The 24,767-nt window shown below is 36.8% G+C and overlaps 2 protein-coding genes across 4 annotated transcripts in view; both read right to left on the bottom strand.

Moving 5' to 3' along the window:
• Positions 1-24,767, bottom strand: part of LOC149786959 (uncharacterized) — a 37,994-nt gene that overhangs the window by 11,353 nt on the left and 1,874 nt on the right. The window contains exon 2 of one of the 3 annotated variants that reach the window (XM_089977509.1): positions 20,317-20,431. The exons of 1 other annotated variant lie outside the window; for it this stretch is intronic. The gene's annotated coding sequence lies outside the window, so the exon portion shown is untranslated. Of the gene's footprint in view, positions 1-12,307; positions 12,461-20,316; positions 20,432-24,767 lie in introns of those variants that run through there. One more of the 3 variants, XM_089977511.1, reaches the window with a different exon arrangement.
• Positions 3,038-3,400, bottom strand: LOC149786960 (uncharacterized). The gene has a single exon (XM_089976005.1). It carries the CDS (start codon positions 3,398-3,400, stop codon positions 3,038-3,040), a length of 363 nt encoding a protein of 120 aa, XP_089832131.1.

Here is a 24,767-nt window from a genome sequence, read left to right as displayed (position 1 = left end):
AATATATCCCATGTGTGTTGGACATGATGTAACCAAGGATCAACATACCTTGTGTGTGCCAGACATGATGTAACCAAGGATAAACAGACCTCATGTGTGCTGGAAATGATGTAACCATGGATGAGCAGACCTCGTGTGTGTTGAACAAGATGTAACCATGGATAAACAGATCCCATGTGTGTTGGACATGATGTAACCAAGGATAAATATATCCCATGTGAGCTGGACAAGATGTAACCAAAGATAAACAGAATCCATGTGTGCCGGACATGATATAACTAAGGATAAACATACCTCATGTGTGCCGGACATGATGTAACCAAGGATAAACAGAATCCATGTGCGTTGGACGTGATTTCACCAAGGGTAAATATATCCCATGTGAGCTGGACAAGATGAAACCAAGGATAAACAGATTCCATGTATATTGGACATGATGTAACCAAGGCTAAACAGACCTCATGTGTGCCGGACATGCTGTAACCAAGGCTAAACAGACCTCATGTGTGAGAGACATGATGTAACCAAGGATAAACAGAACTCATGTGTGCCAGACATGATGTAACCAAGGATAAAGAGACCTCATGTGTGCTGGGCATGATGTAACCAAGGATAAACAGATTCCATGTGTGCTGGACATGATGTAACCAAGGATAAACAGACCTCATGTGTGCCGGACATGATGTAACCAAGGATAAACAGACCTCATGTGTGCTGGACATGATGTAACCAAGGATAAACAGACCTCATATGTGCTGGACATGATGTAACCAAGGATAAACAGACCTCATGGGTGCCAGACATGATGTAGCAAATGATAAACAGATTCCATGACCTTAATTCTGGTATAAGAACAAGAAGTAAACGAGGAATTTTAAATTAAATACATAACTGAGCGTGTATGTGTAGGGGAAATTACAGTTGTAAAGGGCAAGATTTAAAGGGTAACATCCCATATAATCAAGTCAAAATATATAATTATTAGTCCTTCATCAATATACCATTGTTACCCATAGAAAATAGAAGCGGTCATGCTTGCCATAATATGAAGGACAAAAAGTGATTTCAGACTAAATATATACTGGTATCATATCTCAGTCCTATTCACAAAAGGATTTTTTTTATGAACTGATTTATAGCAGATCATCAGTTATATAACTTATAATAGGCTCCCACTAAACCTGTTCTCTCCAAGATAGCCTGAGATACTGCAAAAATAATTTTTAAAAACCTTAATTTATTTCAGTCATTTTCTAGCACAAGCTATTTAATGGATCTAGCAAACTATTTTCTTTTAAAATCAGAATTAGCGGGCGTAATAATTCTAAAACTCATATCTAAAATAATCATTTTGCCGTTTGGAAAATTTCCACCCGTCAGTTGAGTCAGCAGTAAATTATTATTCCGCATACTTCACAATTATGCAAAAACTTCAGTCCGACGCATGGACTTGAAGAAATTCCATATCATCTCTCTATCCTGTGATTCATCCAACATACATACATACAAACATACATACACGCACGCACACACACATACAAACATACATACATTCATGCATGCATGCACGCATGCACACATACATACATACGTACGTACATGCATGCATACATGCATACATATATACATACATACATACAAAGGGGCCCTAATTACTGCAATAGCAACTCCATTTGAGTCTCTGACTTGGCCAGTGATGATATGTGAAAAAGCTTGCCAGTAGTTTCTCGTGGATCTATATGTGTGTGTGTGTGTGTGTGTGTGTGTGTGTGTGTGTGTGTGTTGGTAGTCTCTCGAGCCGAGGAAGAAAAGTTGTGCGATCTCATCTACAATGGACACGAATGTGGCTCCGGAGTCCAAATTCAGATGAAAACAGGCGGTTGTAGGTGGGGCATGGGACACCGGTGGTTGGGGGAGGCTGGGATACAGATATGTGACGTATCTCACGAGCTGCAGCAAGATGCTGGTGGCTATCAACCTCGAAGGTAGGACAGGCTTTTCTGGTCCAGGGTCGCCATTGGCTTTTGTCTGAGGCAGTGAGCTCGAGCTGGTGGGGTTGAATGTCTGTCCATTTGATGTGCGTCTTGAGATTGTCTTTGTACCTCTTGCGATAGTTTCGGTTGCCCTGGGCTAGCTCGTCAAAGAACAGCAGCTTTGGGATTCTGTCTTGATCCTAGCGGATGACATGGCCAGTCCAACGAAGCTGGGCCTGAATTAGTTTAACTTCGATGCTTGTTGTGTTGGCTGTATCAAGGACTTCTTGGTTGGTAATCCGGTCCTGCCACTTGATCCGCATGATGGATCTCAGGAAGCGCTGGTGGAATTGTTGCTTCTGACTGATATGCACTTGATAGAGTCCACATTTTACAGTCATACAAGAGAGATGTGAGGACAACTGTATTGTACACTTTCATCTTTATTGACAGGCGTATCTCCTTGTGCTGCAAGACCTTAGTTCGGAGTCGTCCGAGTGCTGACTGGCTTTTTGGATCCTCACAGTGATCTTTGTCCAGTGAGCCATCACTGGATATTGTGCTGCCAAGGTATTTGAAACTGTCCACATTCTTCAGCTGCGTGTCGCCAATGGTGATGCAGGGTTGTGATTGGACAGTGTTTATGGATAGATTTGGAAGAGGACTTCTATTTTTCCTAGGCTAATTGTGAGTTCTAATAGGTTGTAGGCTTGAGTAAACCTGTCTACGATTGCCTGTAGGTGAATCTCTTCATGGGCCATGATGGCACATTCATCTGCAACGAGTGCTTCAGTGATGAGTCTTTCTAGCATCTTTGCTGTTGAAGCTAGGCGACGGAGATCAAACACTGATCCATCCAGGCGATATATAATGTAGATACCAAGGTCAAGGTCATTGGTGGCATGGAGCAGTACCCGTGTGAAGAAGAGGTTGAAGAGTACCAGATCGAGTACACATCCCTGTTTGACACCATTAGATATGGGGAATTCATCAGATGGTTCGCCGTCTGAGAGAATCTCTCCAGTCATGTCATTGTGGAAGAAACGGATGAGATTGGTAAACTTCTAAGTACATCCAAGCTTCTTGAGTACTACCCACTGTCCGTCTCTGTTGACTGTATCGAAAGCATTTGTCAGGTCCACGAGGACAGCATACAGATTCATGTTCTGCTCAAGGCACTTCTCCTGGATTTGTCTAACTGCGACGACCATGGCAACATTGCTGCGGTCTGGGCAAAAACCACACTGAGACTCGTTATCTTCTGACACTGCCGCAATAAGTCTGTTGAGAATGATGCGAGCAAGTATTCTGCAAGCTATGGAGAGCAATGAGATGTCTCTGTAGTTATTGTAGTCCACACGTGTGCCTTTGTTCTTATAGATTATCACAACTGATTCATCGCAGAGGTCGTCTGGCATCTCTTCCATCCAGATGCTGATTAGCACTTTGTGGAATACCCTCAGAGTCTGTTCACTGAGAGCCTTGTACACCTCTGCTGGGATACCATCCTTTCCAGGTGCCCTGCCATAGTTCATTTTTTAAATGGCCATCCATAACTCCTATATTCGTTGGAGGAACATCCAGTTGGTCGTGCGTTGGCTATTGGGGTATTTGTTCAAGAACAGATTGGCTGACCGATGAGGACAGGTTTAGGAGCTGACTAAAGTGTTGTTTCCAACTGTCCTTAATGCCAGCCTTGTCCTTTATTAGTGTACTGCCATCTGCAGCAAGCAAGGGGGCAGAACCAGACTTTGAAGGGCTGAAGATTGACTGAATGGCATTGTAGAACTCTTCAGAGTTGTTAGTGTCAGCATAGCGTTGCACTTCATCAACTTTCCTTTCCAACGAATGGTCATGAATCTTGCTGATTTCTCTCTGAGCCTCAGCTTGATACCATTTGAAGCGGTCATTTTTGAGGATGGAGTTTATGTCATTCTGCCAGCTCATGAATGCTTTGTTCTTTCTGGCAAGCAGATCTTCAATGGTACCGTTGTTCTCGTAGAACCAGTCTTGATGAGTTCATTTCTTGGGACGCAGAGTCGCCATAGCTGTTTCTCTTATCATGGCCCTGAGCTTGTTTCATTTCTTGGAGGCATTTCCATTGGTGGACAGCTTGTCATCTAGGCTCTTCTGGAAATTAGCTGGATGGAAGGCTGCTGGAGTTTGACAATGTAGAAGGCTGTGCGCACAAGCTTAGGACGCACTGGGTGATGTGGGGCGATGCGCAGCTTTGGGGTAGTTTGGACAAGTCTGTGGTTTGTCCATCATTCTGCTCCTCGCATGGCCTTGGTAATGAGGACATCCTGGGCACTGTATTGGCGGACCATAATATAGTTGATTAAGTGCCATTGTCAAGTTCTGGGGTGCATTTAGGTGTTCTTGTGATTGTTCGCCATTTTGAACATTGAGTTTGTGATTAGGAGGTCAAATTATGCACACTTGCTGAGTAGGAGCAGGCTGTTGTTTTCATCTTGTCAACACCGTGCTTTCCAAGCACACCTTTCCATCGACCATACGTGCAGCCAACATGGGTGCTGAAGTCTTCCGGTAGTATGATCTTGTCATCAGCTGGAACTGAGAACAATACAGAGCTGAGGTCCATATAGAACTGCTCAGTGGTTTCCGCTGGGCTCGAGAGGGTAGGGGCATTGGCGCTGATGATTGTTGTGTGGCGTTTGTGGCTGATGGGTAGTGGCAGTTTCATTAGCCTCTCAGTGATACCAACAGGCAGGTCTGGAAGCCGCTCCAGACGACTTGATTTCTTAGCCAGGCCGACTCCATGGATCCTGTCCTCGTTTCGGGATTTTCCTTTCCAGAAGAATGTTTAGCCACACGCTAGCTCAGTCAGAGAACCTTCCTCTGCATTCCTAGTTTCACTCAAGGCTGCACTGTCGATATTGTAGTGTGAAAGCTCCTTAGCAACTAGGGCTGTTCTCCTGTGAGGTCTTGCTACATTATTTTTGTCCATGAGAGTATGGATGTTCCATGATCCAATACTATTTTTCTTTGATAGTTTTGACTGCAGATGTGGATGATCTTGCCAGCTGTGCCAAGCTGGCCAGATTTTGATGGGCAGGCTACTTTTAGGCCACCTTCCCGAGGCCCCTCCCTATGCAAGGTGAGCAGCGCTGTCCTGAAAAGGTCTGCTCAGTCGCCCTGGATGCTGCCGAACTGTTCTGCTGACCTGGATACAGAGCAGAGCGACCACTTTTCCAAGCACCATCTACATGCAGGGCTATGACTGCAACTCCTAGTGGTCATCTCCACCTATTGCATCGCCATTCGCAATCGCCGTAGGACTTTGGTAGGTGCAAATAATGAATGATGAGTGTGATGAGGATGAATGATAGGTGCACAACATAACCTGTGCGTGAAGGAGGTTAAGATGAAGCAACCTTTGCACAGAGACAGCCTCACTCTCACGGCCTTGGTAATTGGAATTCTATGGTATGAAGATTCATCATGGCTGTGGACTACTTCGGACGCATTGGATGGCATTGACGTCTTCAGTGCCTTGTCATGCACTGTGCTCTCCACAAAGTGTCTGCAGATTTGCCTTCGTGGCTGTTGTATCACTCGGTTGATCTCTTCCACCCAGTCTGTCGAAGCTGGCTTTGCATGCAAGGATAGGCAAACTCCTAAGTCATCCAGGGTTTGAGGCCCGTTGGTTACCCTCAACCTGGTTTAGCCGGCCAGTCCAAGCCATTGCCCATGGTCTGGCCACTGTGCATGCTACAGCTGCTTGGAGCTACAGGTGAGAGCTGAGCGCTTGGTGGGGATCAAAGGTGGACGAGCTACTCCCAAATAAATATATATATATATATATATATATATATATATATATATATATATATATATATATATATATATATATATATATATATATATATATATATAGATATATATATCTTTTTCCAGCATATTTGCATACTTGTGCCCACAATTGTTGTTGGAAACATATGTATGTGCATGCATGTACTGAGGTATAGGTATGCATTCATATGTGTGTGTGTGTGTGTGTGTGTGTGTGTATATATATATATATATATATATATATATATATATATATATATATATATATATATATATATATATATATGGTAAATCTCCTTACATGCTTGATAATAGATCAATCCAACCCCTGGAAAGAGATGAAATTAAAGACATTTATGCATTCTGCTATCGATACAGAAGAGAGTAACTTGTAGAACAAGTAATAAACACTGATGTTTCCACTGATTGCTATGACATGTATGGCAATAAATGGATTCCCAACTTATAACACTCAAAAGATTTAAATAAATTTAGTATGGTAATTTACATGTTGAATTTATCATTGTCAGATGTCCTCATTTATTTCTTTGTTTAAATACAAACTAATTAATTTTTTTAGAATATTAAATTTGACATTTTAAGATGATCACACTAAGCTGTACAGATTGAAAAGTAGACAGGCAACAGGTAACTTAAAAAACAGTGTAATTAAAAACTTGTTAGTTCATGCATTTTATTTTTTTATCAGGACTAAAAAATAAAATATTGGATTTTTTACTTTTTAATGCATAACTTGTAAATCTAATATGTCATATGGCTTGCATAGCTTGATTCATGTTCACTAGGGCCATGGCCACTCGAAATGATATGTCACCAGTATGAATACTATTTAATGTGTGGAAAATCAGCCATATTCATTTTACCAGTAAATATCAACACATTTTAATTTGTGGAAAATCAGCATATACATTTTACCAGTAAGTGTCTATACATTTTTAGTGTTTGCCACCATTGACAAGTTTATTTGATTCTTAATTATAAATGACATAATTTCCAAGTGAACCCTACCCAGCCTTAGAAAAAAAAATGTTCAATAGAAAGTTCGGAAAGAAAATTCAGATGCAGAGCCTTTTAAGATCTTTTCATCCAGATTGGACACTTAAGGATGAAACCCGTGATGAAGTTGAAATGCTCATAAATAGTTATTCTGGATTAAAAGAGTAAAGAAAAATATGAGATAGAAAAGTAAAAATGAAAAATTACTCCAGAAAACGTTTATACCAAAAGGAATACCTTTATTTAATTGTTCCATTAAATCTGCCTTTGACCTGTGCTAAGGTCAAAATAGATGGTTCTTCATTGGTTGTTGGGGAAAATTACCCACCCTCCTCGTTAACCCACACTTAATTGTAAGATGGAAATAGCCCTACTATACAACTTTCAGAAGTGACAGACCTGACAAGTTTATATACTATGAATGTCTATTGGAAATTTGGAGTCATGAACTCATCTGAGACAAGAGAAATACAAAGTCGCTAAAATATACTTGTACAATAACTGTGCCGGTGACCCAAGCATGTGCATTCAAAAGTATGTCCTACATGATTCTGCTAGAAAACAGTTACAACCGACTGTGTGCTATTATTTTAACTGACAGGAAATCTGCAAGCACATAATACATCAGCATTTTTAAGTTATTCCCATATGTATGTGCTTTACTGGCAGTATATGAAAGCAGTTATAGCCTATTGGGTGCTTATATGTGAACTGACAGGAAATCAGCAAGTAATAATATATCAGCATTATATATATATATATATATATATATATATATATATATATATATATATATATATATATATATATATATATATACACACACACACACACATATACATACACTGCTCCCGTGGCCAAGTGGTTAGAGTGTCCGCCTCGGATGCGGGAGGTCGTGGGTTCAATCCCCGACCGAGTCATACCAAAGACTTACAAAAATGGTACAAACAGCTGCCTCACTTGGCGCTCAGCATTAAAAGGTTAGTGTTAGGACTGGTCGGCCCAGTGTCAGGATAATGTGACTGGGTGGGACATCATGCTACATGTCTGCGGCATGATGTCCCTGTGCTAGACATCACTATAAACTGCCACATTGCAGACATTGTAGCGATATGACTGAAAAATTGTTAAAGCTACATTAAAAATCAAAATCACATCACATCACATCACATCACATATACATACATATGTGTGTGTGTGCTCTGCTGGCAGTATATAAAAGCAGTTATAGCCTATTGTGTGCTTTTATGTGAACTGACAGGAAATTAGCAAGTAATAATATATCAGCATTATATATATATATATATATATATATATATATATATATATATATATATATATATATATATATATATATATACACACATGTGTGTGTGTGCTCTACTGGCAGTATATAAAAGCAGCTATAGCCTATTGTGTGCTATTGTGTCAACTGACATTAGCTCAGTAAGCAGATAATGCAACAGCAAGTTATGTACATATAACACATATACATGTACCAAATATACATATACTATGTAGGCCCTAATCTGCAGGTGCATTATGCTACAGCAGATCAGATCTTCGTTGCTTGTAATTTGACTTTACTTATAATCGAGTAAAGTTTTAGTATATGTGCTTTAATTGCAGTATATGAAATGTGCAAGGACTATATTATGCATATTGATAACTGACAGTTCTTTATATATATATAGATATAGATATATATATATATATATATATATATATATATATATATATATATACTACTACAAGTTGAGTCAAACTACAAACAACAAAGATCCCGATCTCGTATAGCATAATGCACTTGCTGTTCAGGGTCAGTGTTGTTTGTTCAAATGATTACTCCGAACAATTTACACAGTTCCAGATCTGCTGGTTCAATATGTGATGGCAGATCTGGGGCTCTGAAGTTTGCAGTTGGACTTGACTTGTATGTGAGTATGTACAGTAGGCATCACCCAGCCTTAGTGTTGGATAGAGTTTTTCATCATAAATGATTTTGGTTTAGTGTTTTGTGACAGAAGCAGAAGTAATTTATATGGTGCAAGGTCAATTGGAGTAAAGTGCCCAAGGACACACCGCATTAGATGATGTGGGCTGAATCACTGATAGGATTCAAACCTCTCCCTTTTTGTGATAAGTTAGACATAGTAAACACTGAACTGACTGTTCCTACACTCTAAATAATAATCAATAATAATAATAATTATAATAACAACTGTTAGCATTTTGTTAAACTAAATTTACCTTTCTCACCTGGTACAGAATTGAGAGACAAGCATACATTACATAAATAAAAGTAGGTCAATATTATTTTGTATATTAAAAATAGGTGGCAATTCTCTGCCCCCCCCCCCCCACCTTTATTCAAGTACACCGAGTCCAAGTATATATCGTCTACATTTCCAAGCATGTTCCTGTTAGGTAAATATCATTCTGTTGATTCTCTACTGTTAGATTAAAGTAATCTTAGATTAATGCAGCAGTAGCTTAGGTTAGGTGCAGTAAATTTTCCATGCTGTAGAAAATGTTTATTATTTCAAAACCTGTTTTCATGTTACTTTTGCTAGTCCCCTTAAATAGGAACAATAATATTCATTTATTTATTTTTATTTATATGTCTGTCAATCAGAATACACACATTTGTGTAAATGATATAGTTTTGATCAATTTTGATGAATAGGCTTAAATCTTTTACGTCCTGGATGAGTACACTGATGAGCAGGATCGTTGAATATTAACAAGGTCATTTTGCATGTTATTGAAAGAGCTTGTTAACACTTTAGAGACTTTATTTCTAATCATATTTTTATTTTTGGTAAATAGGTTTATGTCATTCAGATTTAGAATGTTTTATTATAAGCAAGATCACAACATATTAATAAAGTGATACTGCACATGATCAGTTGAACTTCACACCACTTGAGACTATATTTTGGATATGGTTTTAATCAAACTTGGAAAAGGTATTGATTATTTTTTATTATGAGCCAGTCCTAGTTTTATTTAGGACTTGGACTTGCAGCTGATTGGCTGAATTGTTTTGGAACTCTTGAAACTGTATTTTTTCAATAGGATTTTGATCAAACTTGGTAAATAGGCTTTTGTTATCATGATCATGTTTAAGCATGAATATGAGTGAAATGCATGTATATTAATTATATGACCTTGCACCTGATTGGCTGAAGTTGTCAACACTTAAACATCTATATTTGTGTACAAATTCTGAAACACCTTGTGAAAAAGTTACATATTATCAAAATTTTGGAAGAGTATGTATATGAAAATTAGGTGAGCATATAAATGAGGGTATTTCTTATCTGATTCACTAAACTTGTTGCCCATCTAGAGACTGAATTCCAGCAAGATTTTTCTCCTCCTTAATAAACAAGCTTATATTATTATTAGTGTCAAACACAGGTTCTATAAAAGTGTGATTTGTGTATATTAATGAATACTATCAATCTCATTTGCTGACCTTGTTACCTCTCAAGATATTGAAGATAATTTTTCATACAATTGTTATCAGTGTCAGTATATAAGATTATAAAATAGGTGGGTTTTGATTTTGCACAAGAGGCTATGCATGTTAATTCTACCTTTATCATTAGAAAGAAGTTTTTAATACAGGTTTTGATTTGGTGCTTTTTAGCGCAGCAACTAAAAAAGGTTAATTAATGCTGAGGCAATAGAAGCAAAGTGCTTTATCTAAGGTCACACCACAGAAGATAACACAGGCTTTTCAGACGGTAGGGTTTGAACTCGCACCCTTTTGGTCATGGGTCCAGCATGCTAACCACTGAGCTATTGCAGTAAAATATGTCAAATCAAATTAAATTTGTAAGATAGTTTACATAGGTTGTGTTCTTAGTGCTAATCTATTCTAAAACCGAAAACTTAGGCTGCACATTCCCTGTTAGTTTGGAAATAAATCCCAAGCAATTCTCTAAATACAGAGATAATTACAAAGTTCTACAGGCAGTGATTGCAGTTATGATAGGTGATATTTATGCATTCTGAGTATCTGGTATTTTTTTGTTGTTTTTTTTTAAATTAGCATGAATTCCACAATCATGTGCACTACAATATTAATATAAAGTTATTTAAGCCATGTGAATAATGTCATGCCCACATGGGACTCTAGTTTAGAAGTTTAGAATACCTACATTTACTTGGTGCTAATGAGCCAGGATTATGCTGCCATATATATATATATATATATATATATATATATATATATATATATATATATATATATATATATATATATATATATATATATATATATATATATAATACATCCTTCCGGTTGAGGTGTTCTGGCAAAAACTAGCTGGTATTAGATTTCTGATTCAACTACAAGTGATGTGGATGGTACTGAAAAAAGTTCAGAGATTACATTTGTTTTCTTTTCATATTTGTGATATTTAGATAAACTCAAGCAGACTAGTCAATCCAAACTGCTGCCATTGAAAACACTGGATATACCCAACAACCAGGTGAATAAACTTTTTTCTGGTTCTCAATTTTCATACATTGCAAAATAAAAGACCTTTTTTTTGTCCATACTTAAATTTGTCAATTGGAAGGGGTACTTCTGTGTTTTCTTAAGCATAGTTTTAAGTTGATAAACTGTAGCAACCATAAAATCTATAAAGTAGATTGTTGTTGTTGTTGTTGTAGGGTTTAACGCCATTTTTCAGCACACGATAGGCTATACATGGCTGCCAGTATTAATGGTGGAGGAAGAACCCAGTAAAACCCCGGAAAGAACCACCGACCCACGAGAAGCTACTGGCAAGCTTTCTCACGTACCCACATTGGCAGAATTCGAGACTCGAACCCACGCAGGCAGAGGTGAGATGGCAGTGATCCGTAACGGAGAACGCTTTAGACCACTCGGCCACTTGGGGCCCCTATAAAGTAGGTACCCATTAGAAAAGGCGATAACAGTAATTTTATAAATGATTTGTTGAACAAAAACGTCAGACAAGCAAAACAAATTTCAGCTTCAGAGTTTTGCCTCTGCTACAAAACATAATTCTTTAATTTTGTTCAGACATCATATGTATCTTACTTTCTCTAAGGCCATGCGTATTTTCATCATACTCCAGAGTCTTGGAGCGTCATCTTTATCCAGGATAGAAAATAAATGTATGATTCAAAAACCCATTAATGTACCAATTCTATCAGCACAATTATTGGATATTCATCCACCAATGGCTTCCCATCAAATTCCTTCACAGAATCTTGAACCCTTACTGGACCATAAATGACCATGATATCTCCCTGAGACTTGATTTCATTGAACATTGAATCAAAGGATTTTTGCCACCAATTGGCCTGGGAAAAAAATAGACTAACAAGAGGTGCAACATTAATTGATCATCCTAATCCAGAGACTTGTTGCCATCATTATCAAGGATAGAGAACAAATCCATAAGTCAAAAACTCATTAGTTTCCCAAATTCCATAAGTACAATTATGTTATTCTCATTCACCAATGCCTTTTCATCATCTTCCTTCTCAGCATCATGACTCCCTCCAGGGCCCTAAATGACCTTGAGGTCTCATTGAGACTGGATTTCCTTGTGCACTGAAACCAAGGATTTGTCCACCAATTGGCCCTGGAAAAACAGATTAACAAGAGGTGCAACATTAATTGATACCTGCCTAAGAGCCACATGCAAGAGCAGTTGGCCATAAATCTTGGCCAAATGAATACTTTCTGTTCCAATATATCTAGTGGTATTGATTCCAAAAATTAAGAAAACAGGCATTTCAGTGTTTCTCCAGCTTTTTATCAGCATCACTATTTGATTGCACATTGACATTGTTTGTTCTATATTGAAAGGTCCCTTTGACAGGATGCTTTGTGTCAAAGTTGGCCAACTTATGTTCCGCATTTATTTTACTGATAAAGTTATGTTGAAGTTACTCAAAAAATTTAAAACTGAAGTTACACTAAAATGTGAACATTGTTTAATCACTTGATTGTCTGACTGAAGTTACACTAAAATGTGACCATTGTTTAATCACTTGATTGTCAGACTGAAGTTGCACTCAAATTTTATCCTATCTAAATACATGTACTGAGAGTTAGACTTAAGTTTATATCCAGCAGCAAGGACTTGATGTTTTTTATTACATTCAAGACTGGTTTTCTCGTTAATTGTTATAGTTTTCTTTCAGTATTAAAATCCAGAAAATGTGATAGAGTTGACTGATCACAGTTCCAATATATGGTCTAAGGACAGGAAGAACAATGGAAGGTAGTGTTCTTTGCTCTACTGAGCAGCTGTATTTAGAACCTCAGTCCATATTATAGTGCTCTGGCCACAGAAATGCTGGGGAAAATAACACTTGGTGTCCTGGATGCCACAGTCAGCCAAGAGTATGATAGTTGATATGGAGAAAGTGCCACCTCAAAGAAAATGGTAGGATGTTGCTATGATAGAATTATATCAAATTGGTTTTTTTAATTGTACAGGTGTTTGTTGTAGTCATATTAGGCACCATTTAAACTATTCAATTATCAGGTAAATGTCTGTTTCACAGTAGTTTATGACTGATAATTATCAGGTACATGTCGTTTCATAACAGTTTATGACTATAATAATTATCAGGTACATGTATGTTTCATGATAGTTTTTGGTTATGATAATTATCAGGTACACATCGGTTTCAGAATAGTTTATGAATATGATAGTTTATGAATATGATAATTATCAGGTATATGTCTGTTTCACAATAGTTTTTGGTTATGATTATTATCAGGTACACATCGGTTTCAGAATAGTTTATGAATATGATAGTTTATGAATATGATAATTATCAGGTATATGTCTGTTTCACAATAGTTTTTGGTTATGATTATTATCAGGTACACATCGGTTTCAGAATAGTTTATGAATATGATAGTTTATGAATATGATAATTATCAGGTATATGTCTGTTTCACAAAAGTTTATGGTTATGATAATTATCAGGTACACATCGGTTTCGGGGCCCCGAGTGGCCGAGTGGTCTAAAGCGCTCTCCGTTACAGATCACTGCCATCTCACCTCTGTCTGCGTGGGTTCGAGTCCAGGATTCGGCCAATGTGGGTATGTGAGAAAGCTTGCCAATAACTTCTCGTGGGTCGGTGGTTCTTCTCAGGGTTTTCCCGGGTTCTTCTCCACCATTAATACTGGCCGCCATGCATAGCCTATCGTGTGCTGAAAAATGGCAATAAACCCCACAACAACAACAACAACACATCGGTTTCAGAATAGTTCATGAATATGATAATTTTTTAATATGATAAGTATCAGGTATATGTCAGTTTCATGATAGTTTATGAATATGATAATTATCAGGCATATGTCTATTTCACAAAAGTTTATGAATATGATACTTATCATGTACATATCTGTTTCACAATGGTTTATGAATATGATAATTATCAGGTACATGTGTTTCATTCAGTTTCATTTTTGATGAGTTACTTTAGAGGGACTTGACAGATTGAAATCATAGAAATTCAAGAATACATATTTCAAGCCATTATTGATTAGGAAATATAAGAAATGAGTAAAGACAACTTGTCTGGTACTTGTAAGACATGATATAATGCTGTGACAACTTGGCTGGTCCTTGTAGGACATGAGATAATGTAGTGACAACTTGGCTGGTCCTTGTAAGACGTGATGTGATTTTGATTTTTAACGTAGCTTTAACAATTTTTCAGTCATATCGCTACGATGTCTGCAATGTGGCAGTTTATAGTGATGTCTAGCACTGGGGCATCATGCCGCAGACATGTAGCATGATGTCCCACCCAGTCACATTATCCTGACACCGGGCCGACCAGTCCTAACACTAACCTCTTAATGCTGAGCGCCAAGCGAGGCAGCTGTTAGTACCATTTCTGTAAGTCTTTGGTATGACTCGGCCGGGGATCAAACCCACGACCTCCCGCATCCGAGGCGGACGCTCTAACCACTAGGCCACCAGAGCAGTCCCTTGTAAGACATGAGATAAATAAATGTACTGACAACTTGACTGGTCCTTTTATATATTTCACATATTTTATCAAACAATGTGTAGTAAGTCCTGTAGTCAGTTTTTTTATCAGTACAATGGCACAGGTTTGGTCATGTGGGGTAATCTCTACATGTTGCATTTGATTTGTAATTCTGAAACATTCAGGCATCGTCAACAATTTCATAGATTTAGTATGATGCATTTGCAATAGTGCATATGACAACAATAGAAAACATGTTGGTAAATACTTAATCCTTCTGTGACCTTGTTTAACATCTCTTTTCAAATTCAGGGGTTCCCAGCAACCAAGATGTTCTCATCTGGTAATACAATTTGTGATGCAGAGAATTTTGAGGGTGGATGTTCCTTGTCAAACATCATAAACTGGGAAAAATGGTAGAAGGTGTCCACTTATACAAGTTTAAAGGTAATGCAGTTGTATTACTTGTTCAAGATTGAGGCTCACAGTAAATTGTTATTACAATATATTGACTTTGATTATGTACTTTGTCAAAGTAGTGTGGCTATTTATATAGGCCTGTACGTAATTTCTATTTTTTTCTTTGTATCTTTGTCATATAAAGAACATTGATGTGGCAGACATCATCTAATTATTAAAATAAAAAATAGTAACTATGGTGCAAAGACATTTTTGTAAATCTAGTAAGGAAAAACATTGTAGGTCATCTGATAATTTCATTGCATGTAAAAATAAAACTCTTGAATGTTAATATTTCTTTTGAAAACTTGTATGCGCTTGGTATATCAGTGAAAGTGGCATATTGTACTGTACATCTTCTGCCATCCCTTCACATAATGCTATGTCTGTACATCCTGTCATGCCACTCTATCACATTATGCCAAGGCTGTGAATCTCCTGCCATCCCTTCACATTATGACATGTATATGTGTCTCCTGCAATCCCTTCACATTATACCAAGTTTGTGCATCTCCTGCCATCCTTTCACATTATGCCATGTCTGTGCATGTCATGCTATCCCAATATATTATGCCATTTTTGTGCATGTCATTCCACCCCATCCCAGTATGCCATGTCTGTGGTGAATTTTGTTTCTGCTCAATAACTTTTTGAATTACTTGATGGGATGTTACAAAAGTTTGGAATGATGGTTTACATTAACAAGATGTAATTTGAATTTTGTCTGGCAAAAGTTGATAGAGTTATTGCCCCTCTTTCATGTAGGACTTTTCCGTTCAATTTAATTTCTGCTGAGATCCTTTTGATGTTCTTTAGACATTGAAGTCATGACTGGTATATGGAGTTACATTAGGATTGCACTGGACCAGCCTGATTTTCATCGTGTTCTGACAAAACATTCCCAAGTTATGGTTTGTGTGTTTGACTTTGAATTTTGCCTTTAAATTTACACTTGGTAGCTTTTGAAGGACATTATGGATTGCAGTCAAATTAGGTATGATGCTTTATGTTAGGAAGAGCCAGGACCAGCTTACCTGTCACCATTTTATGCTAAAGGCAAACAAAGCTATGGCCTATGTTTGACTTTTAACTTTACCCTTAAATTTACACCTGGCAACCTTTGAAACACTTTATACTTTATGGATAGCAAAGTGGTTATGATGCTTTACATTAAGACCCAAGACAAACTTAATATTCCTTTTTTATGAAGGTGAACAAAGTTATGGCCCCTCTTTGAATTAGAACTTTGCTCCTCAAGTTCCACTCACCAACATTTTAAAGCACTTAATTAGTTCAAACAAATTTGGTATGAGGCTTTATATAACATAGTTATGTCTCTCTGTATACCAGAACTTTGCCTTTTAACTTCGCTCAGTAACATATGGAAGCAATTTATTAATTTCAGCTAAATTTGGTATGAAGCCTAATTAAGAAACCATGTCATGTCTGAGTTTTACTGTATTACAGCAAAAATGAAAAGGTCAAGGTCCCTGTTGACTTTGAACTTTGCCCTTTAATTGCACCATAGTTCATGGTTTCTGATGGTTATATATTTTCTTTGTTTCTTCTTTTGATTTTCAATTTAAGCATCCTACAAATGATTTTATTTTCATGTCTATAATTCTGAAATATATGCCAAAACAGGTTGATAATGTAATTGTCACAGGCAACAAGTCATATGGAGGGTCATGATGTCAGTCATGTCATTTTCTCATTGCATAATGTGGATTGTACTGCTGAACATTTTTTTTTTTGTCATCTTACCAAGCAGAAATAATGTTACATTCGCAATATGTAAAAGTTTTGACATTCCATCAGTCAGGAAGAGTGTTACATTCAGTTTTATTGTACTTTTGACATTCCACCAATCAGGAAGAGTTTTACATTCAGAGATGCATTATAGCTTGTTTTGATATGTTTTGGACTGTCAGTTTGAATTTCATAACAATAACATCCAACTTATAAAACATGTAAGAGAGAAGTAACAGTTCAAGTTAAATAATAAAGATGTATGGAGTCACTACTATGTCTTTGAATTATTAACTGAGAATAAAATAACAGAATACAATTTCAGATAAAGTCAATGTATTGTTTATTTTACTTACCCAAAATAAAAGTGTAATTATGTCATACAGGAGTTTTCAGTAAAATATCAGAAGTAATTATACGAAAACATTTGGAAAATATTATACTGTGTGAAATCAGTGAAAGTAAGCATTTTAAATTTCTTCCTTTTCATCTTATTTTATACTAAAATATTCCTCTTAATTGAATTACTACTTTCTCTTTTATTTCTTGGTATGCTGGTATTTGTATTAAGACACTGTAGCTTAGATGGTAGCATTCAGACTTGTAGGTATCACGGTACCAATTGTTTTTCCAAATACCTCAATGCTAATGTTTTGTGAAATAAATATACTTTCTATCCTACCTGAGCATGCATGTCACACACTGTCATAGAGAACAATGCTAGATCGTCAATTTGACAATGACATAACCAGGTACTACAGTGCATTTAAGAGAGATAACTCTACTGGAACTAGACAGGGGTAAGAGTTATCTAGTCACAACAAGCACATTTTCAGCCATGTGTACCATATTTAAAAAAATCATAAAAAATACAAAATATGATCCAGAGAGAAATTAACACAAACTCACATGTTGCCAAGAGGCTCAACTTTTTTTAAAGCCAAACAGAAAGTACAACTCTTACATAATGCACCAATCACAGCTAGGGTTGTTCTTTAATTCTGAATACAATGTTCCCTACACCTTAAGCTCCGCCCACCTGGACCAATAGCAGACCGTAATTTTTCCAATAATCTGTGAAATAGTTTGGGACTGTATAAGTAACAAATATACTTAGTCTCACTTGTGAAAAACAATATTATGAGGTACTAAGCTATGTCTTATATGAATGTGTATAGAAATGTCATTGAGCTGTTTGAACTATTGTTTTCATACTTTTGCTTCACTAATAAAATCATCTTTTGAAATAAAATGAATTCTTTTAACTATGAGTTGTATCTTATTCATATCAGCACTTATTAAACTTCACATGGATGGTATGGGATAAATCACATTATGTCACATTATGTAATAACTAGGTCAAAGGTAAATGTACCACATAGTATAGTAAGCTTTCCTCCTTTGTAATGTGAATAAAATTGTTTCAATAAGCCAGTCAGTCAACAAATATAGTAAATCACAGTGTGGCGTTCTGTCGTATTGGGGTGGGGTTCTCCCAATATAATTTAATTAAATTAAATTGAAAGTTCCACCCTGGCTCGTTAGGTTAGAAAGTTAAATTAGTGATGATGTAGATTTACAGCTCTGAGCCCCCAGTCAGCAATGCCGACGGTTAAATTATAGAGAACACGAAGATGAAATTCAATCAATAACAATTTAATAAATGTGATAATTTAAAAACGATAACTTCCAATCACTCGTCTTTCCCTCGACCAAGTGACAGCCTAATTCATCCCATGATTTACAGTGTGAGTTCGATTTTCCCCCTGTCCTTGCATCTACTCATCTATTTCTTCCCGCTGATTCCTTCCTTCTTTCCGTTCCTCTAACTCCTTCTTTGTCTCTGTTTCCTCTCTACTATCTCCTCCAGCTTCGCTCCAGACTTCAACTTCTCCTTTCCCTCTCTATTATCTCCTCCTCCAATTCCGCTCCCAGACTTCAACTTCTCCCTCTTCTTCCCTCCTTTCCTCCGTCTCTCTATCCGAGACAACGGGACCAACTTTAACTGATCTGTCCCTCAAAGCTTCCTGTGAAAAACCACAAGGCGTTAACAAATGTTTTATCGAACCTCACCTCACACTATAACGACAATTAACCATCAGATAGCTGTCACTGTTTCGGCCACGCATGTATACACATCGAAATTCCCACACACTTCTTGCTGGGTAAACAATGGCGTAATAACACAGTATCAGCGAATTGTTATACAGACATCAATACATTGCATCACGTCAGTATATACACATATATATTTAATCTCATCGTACTACAATCTGACAAAATCAGATGCATGTCTGTACATTACAAATATTCAACAATGGCAAAATCTATAATCATATGTGTTAGTCTACTATAAAATACCCACATAGTAAATTACAATATTAACTCTTACGACGGCTGGCAAGCTATATAATTCTTTACAAATATCAACTCATTTCTTCAAAATATGCAAACATATTAACAAAACAAAGTAATTCTTCGTACTACGATTCTAGTACTAATAAAGTATACATACGACCTACAATTAAAATGCAGTCGCATTCCACAAAGACCGAACAAATATCTACTGACCGTTTGAAGCTTTCTGTACTTAGACCTTCCCGCTCTAAGATTTTCCCGCCAATAATGAATGGCTATTCGGAGTTACGCTAACCTCTTCTCTGGGTAATTTCTCTCAGCGAACTAACTTTTGCCGGAAAACGCAGGGATATCATTCTACCCAAATCAAGGTCTCCCCCCATCTCGATTCTGATTGGGTGGCGCTGTGTCCCTGTCCATTCATCTTAGCGGCCAGTTCAACCTGTCTGTCTGTTTGCAGGGGAAAGAAGTTAGGACACTCCCACTTCTTCAGGCAATTTCTTTTGATCTTGGAAACATTTCGACACCTAGGTGATAATTGGCTGCCTGTGACTTCGCAACTCCAATGTCCAGTCCGTCGATTCTAGCCACAACAATCTTACGTAACGGATTAGTGCTAGCCTTCAGCAATGTTCGACATCAAACAATGACCGTCAGAATTACCTTGATTATACATGTTTCAAACTGGGCTACTCTGGGTCGGGGTAAATATGACACACAGCTTCTAAGTGGTTGTGTTGGATTGGGTGGGGGGGGTGAAATTAGGGGAATAAAATACAGAAAAATGCCAAATATGAACACTAAGCATAGCACGTCAAATGGAGGTAAAAACAGGAGGAAAGTTTTTATCTAAAAGGGAGAGGTAGCTTATGATAAAGGAATTAAAGAAGGCAAAATCAGCAACGCAAAAAATGACAAGTGAAAGTTTGATGACCTTACCTTGGTCAAATATATGGGGCAGGGCCCAACAGGTCCTAGGACAGCCCAAAGGGAACTGTGCTATAACATCCCTTACAGGTACCCAAATTTCAGGTGAAGTTGTGTTCATTTCCATCTAATATAAAAGGGTGAAAAATTTAGACAATATAGATACGTATAAAGTATACTTCTTCTACATAAGAAATTAATAATAATTGACCTAAGATAGAGATGGACTTATCTCAGAACCAAACAGAACATACCTTATCAGTTTTTAAACTTGTAAACTTTACTGTGAGAAATTATTAAATTGCTTCTACTTACATCTGCATCAAGATTGAGGGCTAATATAATACTTCATACATCTTCTCTTTATTTTCATAACTAGTCACTGAAAATGTGAGATTTTATTTCCTTGAAATGTTATGACTGGTAGGGAGATTACTGAATGATATACATAAGGTGTGGTAACCTCGAATATATTATCCATGTAATATAGAGTTCATGAACAACCTGTATTATCTTCATTGCAATTAAATTACATGTATCCCAAAATACATTATTGATGAAGTGAGAACCTAACATTTAGAATGCTATATAGTGGAGACCTCAAGAGTCATGTAATTTTAATTTCTAAGATGGCGTGGCTCTTTCATATCACATAGTTCATATTTTCTACAATGCCGGCATATAGAGTGCAGCCTTCCATAACCATGCAGATATGATCTCATGCCAATTTGTATTCTTGCAATGGGATGCAAAGTTTCAAGAACTGTGGATTTGAATGGAATGAATACGCACTGTGTAACTAAAATGGTTATCATTCAATAATGTTGGTTTTAATATGGAAATTCCACAAGAACAGCTGGACAGAAAGAAATAGAATTAATTGAAAGTCTATAGTAGATTATAATTGGACTTATGCAAGTGTCAGTGGGAGATGCTGACTTAAAGAAACTGTTCTTGTTTGTTGGTATTCACAGCTACATCAACAAAAGGGAATGCAAGAGAACTGAACTAACTGCATCAACAATTTTAAAGCAGGAAAGTGTAAAAAAAAAACAAAAAACAACGAACAATTAGAGCAGGACAATTTAAATCAAAGTGGGAAGGAATACCATATCTTTAATAAATTACCTAAAATTAATCATGCCAGAACACCCTGCATGGTACAAGTGATCTATCATCTTTTGCAGGTAAAATAGACAATATTTGGCCAAAATCAACTATATTATGTTTACATAACTTATCTTGTTGTATGTATTCCAAACTAGGAGGTAACAGCACATACATAAGGCATCAGGCAACACAAATCTATATATATCATAGCTATAGTTATCAAAAGTCCCCATCCAAAGCCAACTTGTGCTACTTTCTAATGATTTCATACATTTTATTCTTAAAGAACTTTCAATATTTAACAAAAACCGTTCAGCACCCATTTGATTTCCCACATCAAACTAGTAAAGTTCATAAATGCTGCCCACATGTATTCATTTCTATGGATACACTGCGAGGCTATTCTTCCCTTTAGCAAACCTGAATTTTTTCAATAGTCTGTGAAATAGTTTGGGACTGTATAAGTAACAAATATACTTAGTCTCACTTGTGAAAAACAATATTATGAGGTACTAAGCTATGTCTTATATGAATGTGTATAGAAATGTCATTGAGCTGTTTGAACTATTGTTTTCATACTTTTGCTTCACCATCAACATCATCTTTTGAAATAAAATGAATACTTTCAACTACGAGTTGTATCTTATTCATATCAGCACTTACTGAACTTCACATAGGTGATATGGGATAAATCACATTATGTCATATTATGTAATAACTAGGTCAAAGGTCAATGTACCAAATAGTATGTACCTGTCCTACTTCAAAATGTACAGTTCACCTAAAAGAAAGGAATTTATATTTGTTTGGTAGGTGCAGAACTTAACATGAGAGACAGGTGGACATGACCCAATCTTATTATAAAGTATAAGCTTTGAACACTTAACACTGTCTGCAGATACATGAGGTCACTAACCACCAGTCCTCACACAAAGGTCTACCTGCCCATCCTCTTTGCAACACAAATACAAAGCTTTCCTCCTACGTAATATGAATAAAATTGAATCAATCAGTCAACAAATACAGTAACTCACAGCTTCTATGTGATTATGTTGGATTTGGGGGTAAAATTAGGGGAATAAAATATAGTAAAATGTCAAATATAAACACTAAGTATAGCGCGTCAAATCGAGTTAAACACAGGAGGAAAGTGTTTATCTAAAAGGGAGAGGTAGCTTATGATAAAAGAATTAAAGGAGGCAAAATAAGCAATGCAAAAAATGAGAAGTGAAAGTTTTATAACCTTATCTTGGACAAATATATGGGGCAGGGCCCAACAAGTCTAAGGACAGCTATGTCTTATATGAATGTGTTTATAAACTTCAGAAATGAGCAGCAGGTGTAATATTACATGCATATGTTGATCATCCCTCAAAAGCATTAATTACAGAACTCAAATGGTTCACAAAATATGACAGGATAGATTTTCACAAGGCAATTATTTTATATAAATGTCTCCATGGAACTGCATCAGAGTATCTTCAGGACTTAAAGGAGACTAGAAATCAAAATTTTCCTTTTACGTATGTAATTCTCTACAGATTTTAATTCGACTGCAATGTTTATAAATGAAATATCGTAAGCGGGTAGTGATTATATTGCGTGGAAGATACCACGATTCCGTAAATTGCCGAGTTTTTCCGAGTTTTAATGAGACGACAGATCACGTGGTACCGTGACGCTATACTAGCGAGTCCTCGAATACAAACATAAACATTGGCGAGCGAGGCAGACAGAAGACCACATTTGGGTTGCACATTCAAAAGTTGAATCTGCAGTCTGATATAACAGTTTATGTACTGTACTGATAAGTACTAAAATAAATTTGTTAGGCACAGGCCCCGGGCTGGTGACTTAAATAAACTAAAGTCCTGAATGAAATTCCACAAGCCCGGACAGTTCATACCTGTCAACTCTCAAGCCGGGAGAAAAACCTCCCGATTTTGGGGGTATTTCCTCATCTACATCCCGATCTCGTAATATCTCTCAATTTTGCGCAGCGAAGTCCCGATTATTACATTATGTCTGTCAATTTTCATTTGTCAGAAGAAAAAAAAAACAACCCCAAACCATTTTTAAATATAACGTATGCAATCCACAGGCTAAACTGCCACACTGCTGACATCGTAGCGATATGACTGAAAAATTGTTAAAGCTACGTTAAAAATTCAAATCACACGCACACACGTCTAAACCCGGCACTGGACGAAATAATTAATATCATACAACAGCTTTTTTCTTCTTTTTTTCTTCTTCAGTAAATAGAACGTGAAGATTAAACATTATTCAAGTAAATTTCAGATTTTTTAAACAACTACAACAGTACTATAGTAAAAAAAATAATTAAAAGAATAAAATTGTCACCAATTAGCTTAAATGAATGATCACGTTGAAATTTTCTCTGCAAACAAAATCGCATCTCCATTTCCGCCAAAGAAACTCGGCCAGTTAACACCTGACATTCCTCTACCGTATATGAAAAGTTTAATTACCATGATTAAATTACAAGGAATAAAACAAAATATACCATGCAGTATATGTGGCCCTAAAGAACTAATTCTGAATACATATTTTAATCAGCAAACAGTGTTAAATGCATTAAGACTTAAACCTAAGAAAATAAGGTGGGGCATAAAACTTGAGAAAAACAGTTGCCAGATGTACGGTAACTTGTGACTGCAGATTTGAACTGTTAAAATGAAGTCCATGGCATCGTAAGTAACAACAAAATAGGCATCGTTTATTTGGTAATCAATTGCTGGTGCTTATACATACACACTGTCGAACATGGTTTCTTGGAAGTATGTCCGAAGGGCAGTCCTTTTCACAAGATCAATGTAAGGACAAGGATTCTGTTCATTAGTAACACAGGCTTTATTGTTTGCGTACTTAAATCAAAACTTTAGCTATTTTGCAATTTAGCCAGAACTGACCAGAGTATGCAAAAGGGGCTTGTCATGGGGGAATAATAAGGCGTATCACAGCGAGAAAAGGCACGTCAAATGGGCGGTCGCACATTGGGGCAAGGGGGGGGGGGTCAATAGTCCCTCCCCCGTTCTATTGTCAGACAGTTAATGTGAAACTTTGACCTTTTTTTTTAATCGCTCCTTTTTAAACTGCCCAAGGAATAGTTTTATATCAGTTCCAATTAATACAGATTACCGTTTATGCATGCTACATGTATACAATGCATTTTTTTTTAAATTTAATTTTTATAAGATTACTGAAAATTGTGTTTTCTTGAAACACGACAGGTTTAGAATCTTATTTTTAGCAAAGCTTCGATTTGATTAAAATCAAATCTAAATTTCACCTACGACAGTGGTGATTTGATTTAGATTGTGCCGTGTTAA

The sequence above is a fragment of the Sinohyriopsis cumingii genome, chromosome 12 (assembly GCF_028554795.1).
Source record: "Sinohyriopsis cumingii isolate HCF-2022 chromosome 12, ASM2855479v2, whole genome shotgun sequence".
In the NCBI taxonomy this organism is placed as follows: domain Eukaryota; kingdom Metazoa; phylum Mollusca; class Bivalvia; order Unionida; family Unionidae; genus Sinohyriopsis; species Sinohyriopsis cumingii.
The sequence above is the reverse complement of the archived record's forward strand: the minus strand, read 5'-3'. Positions and strand labels throughout refer to the sequence as shown.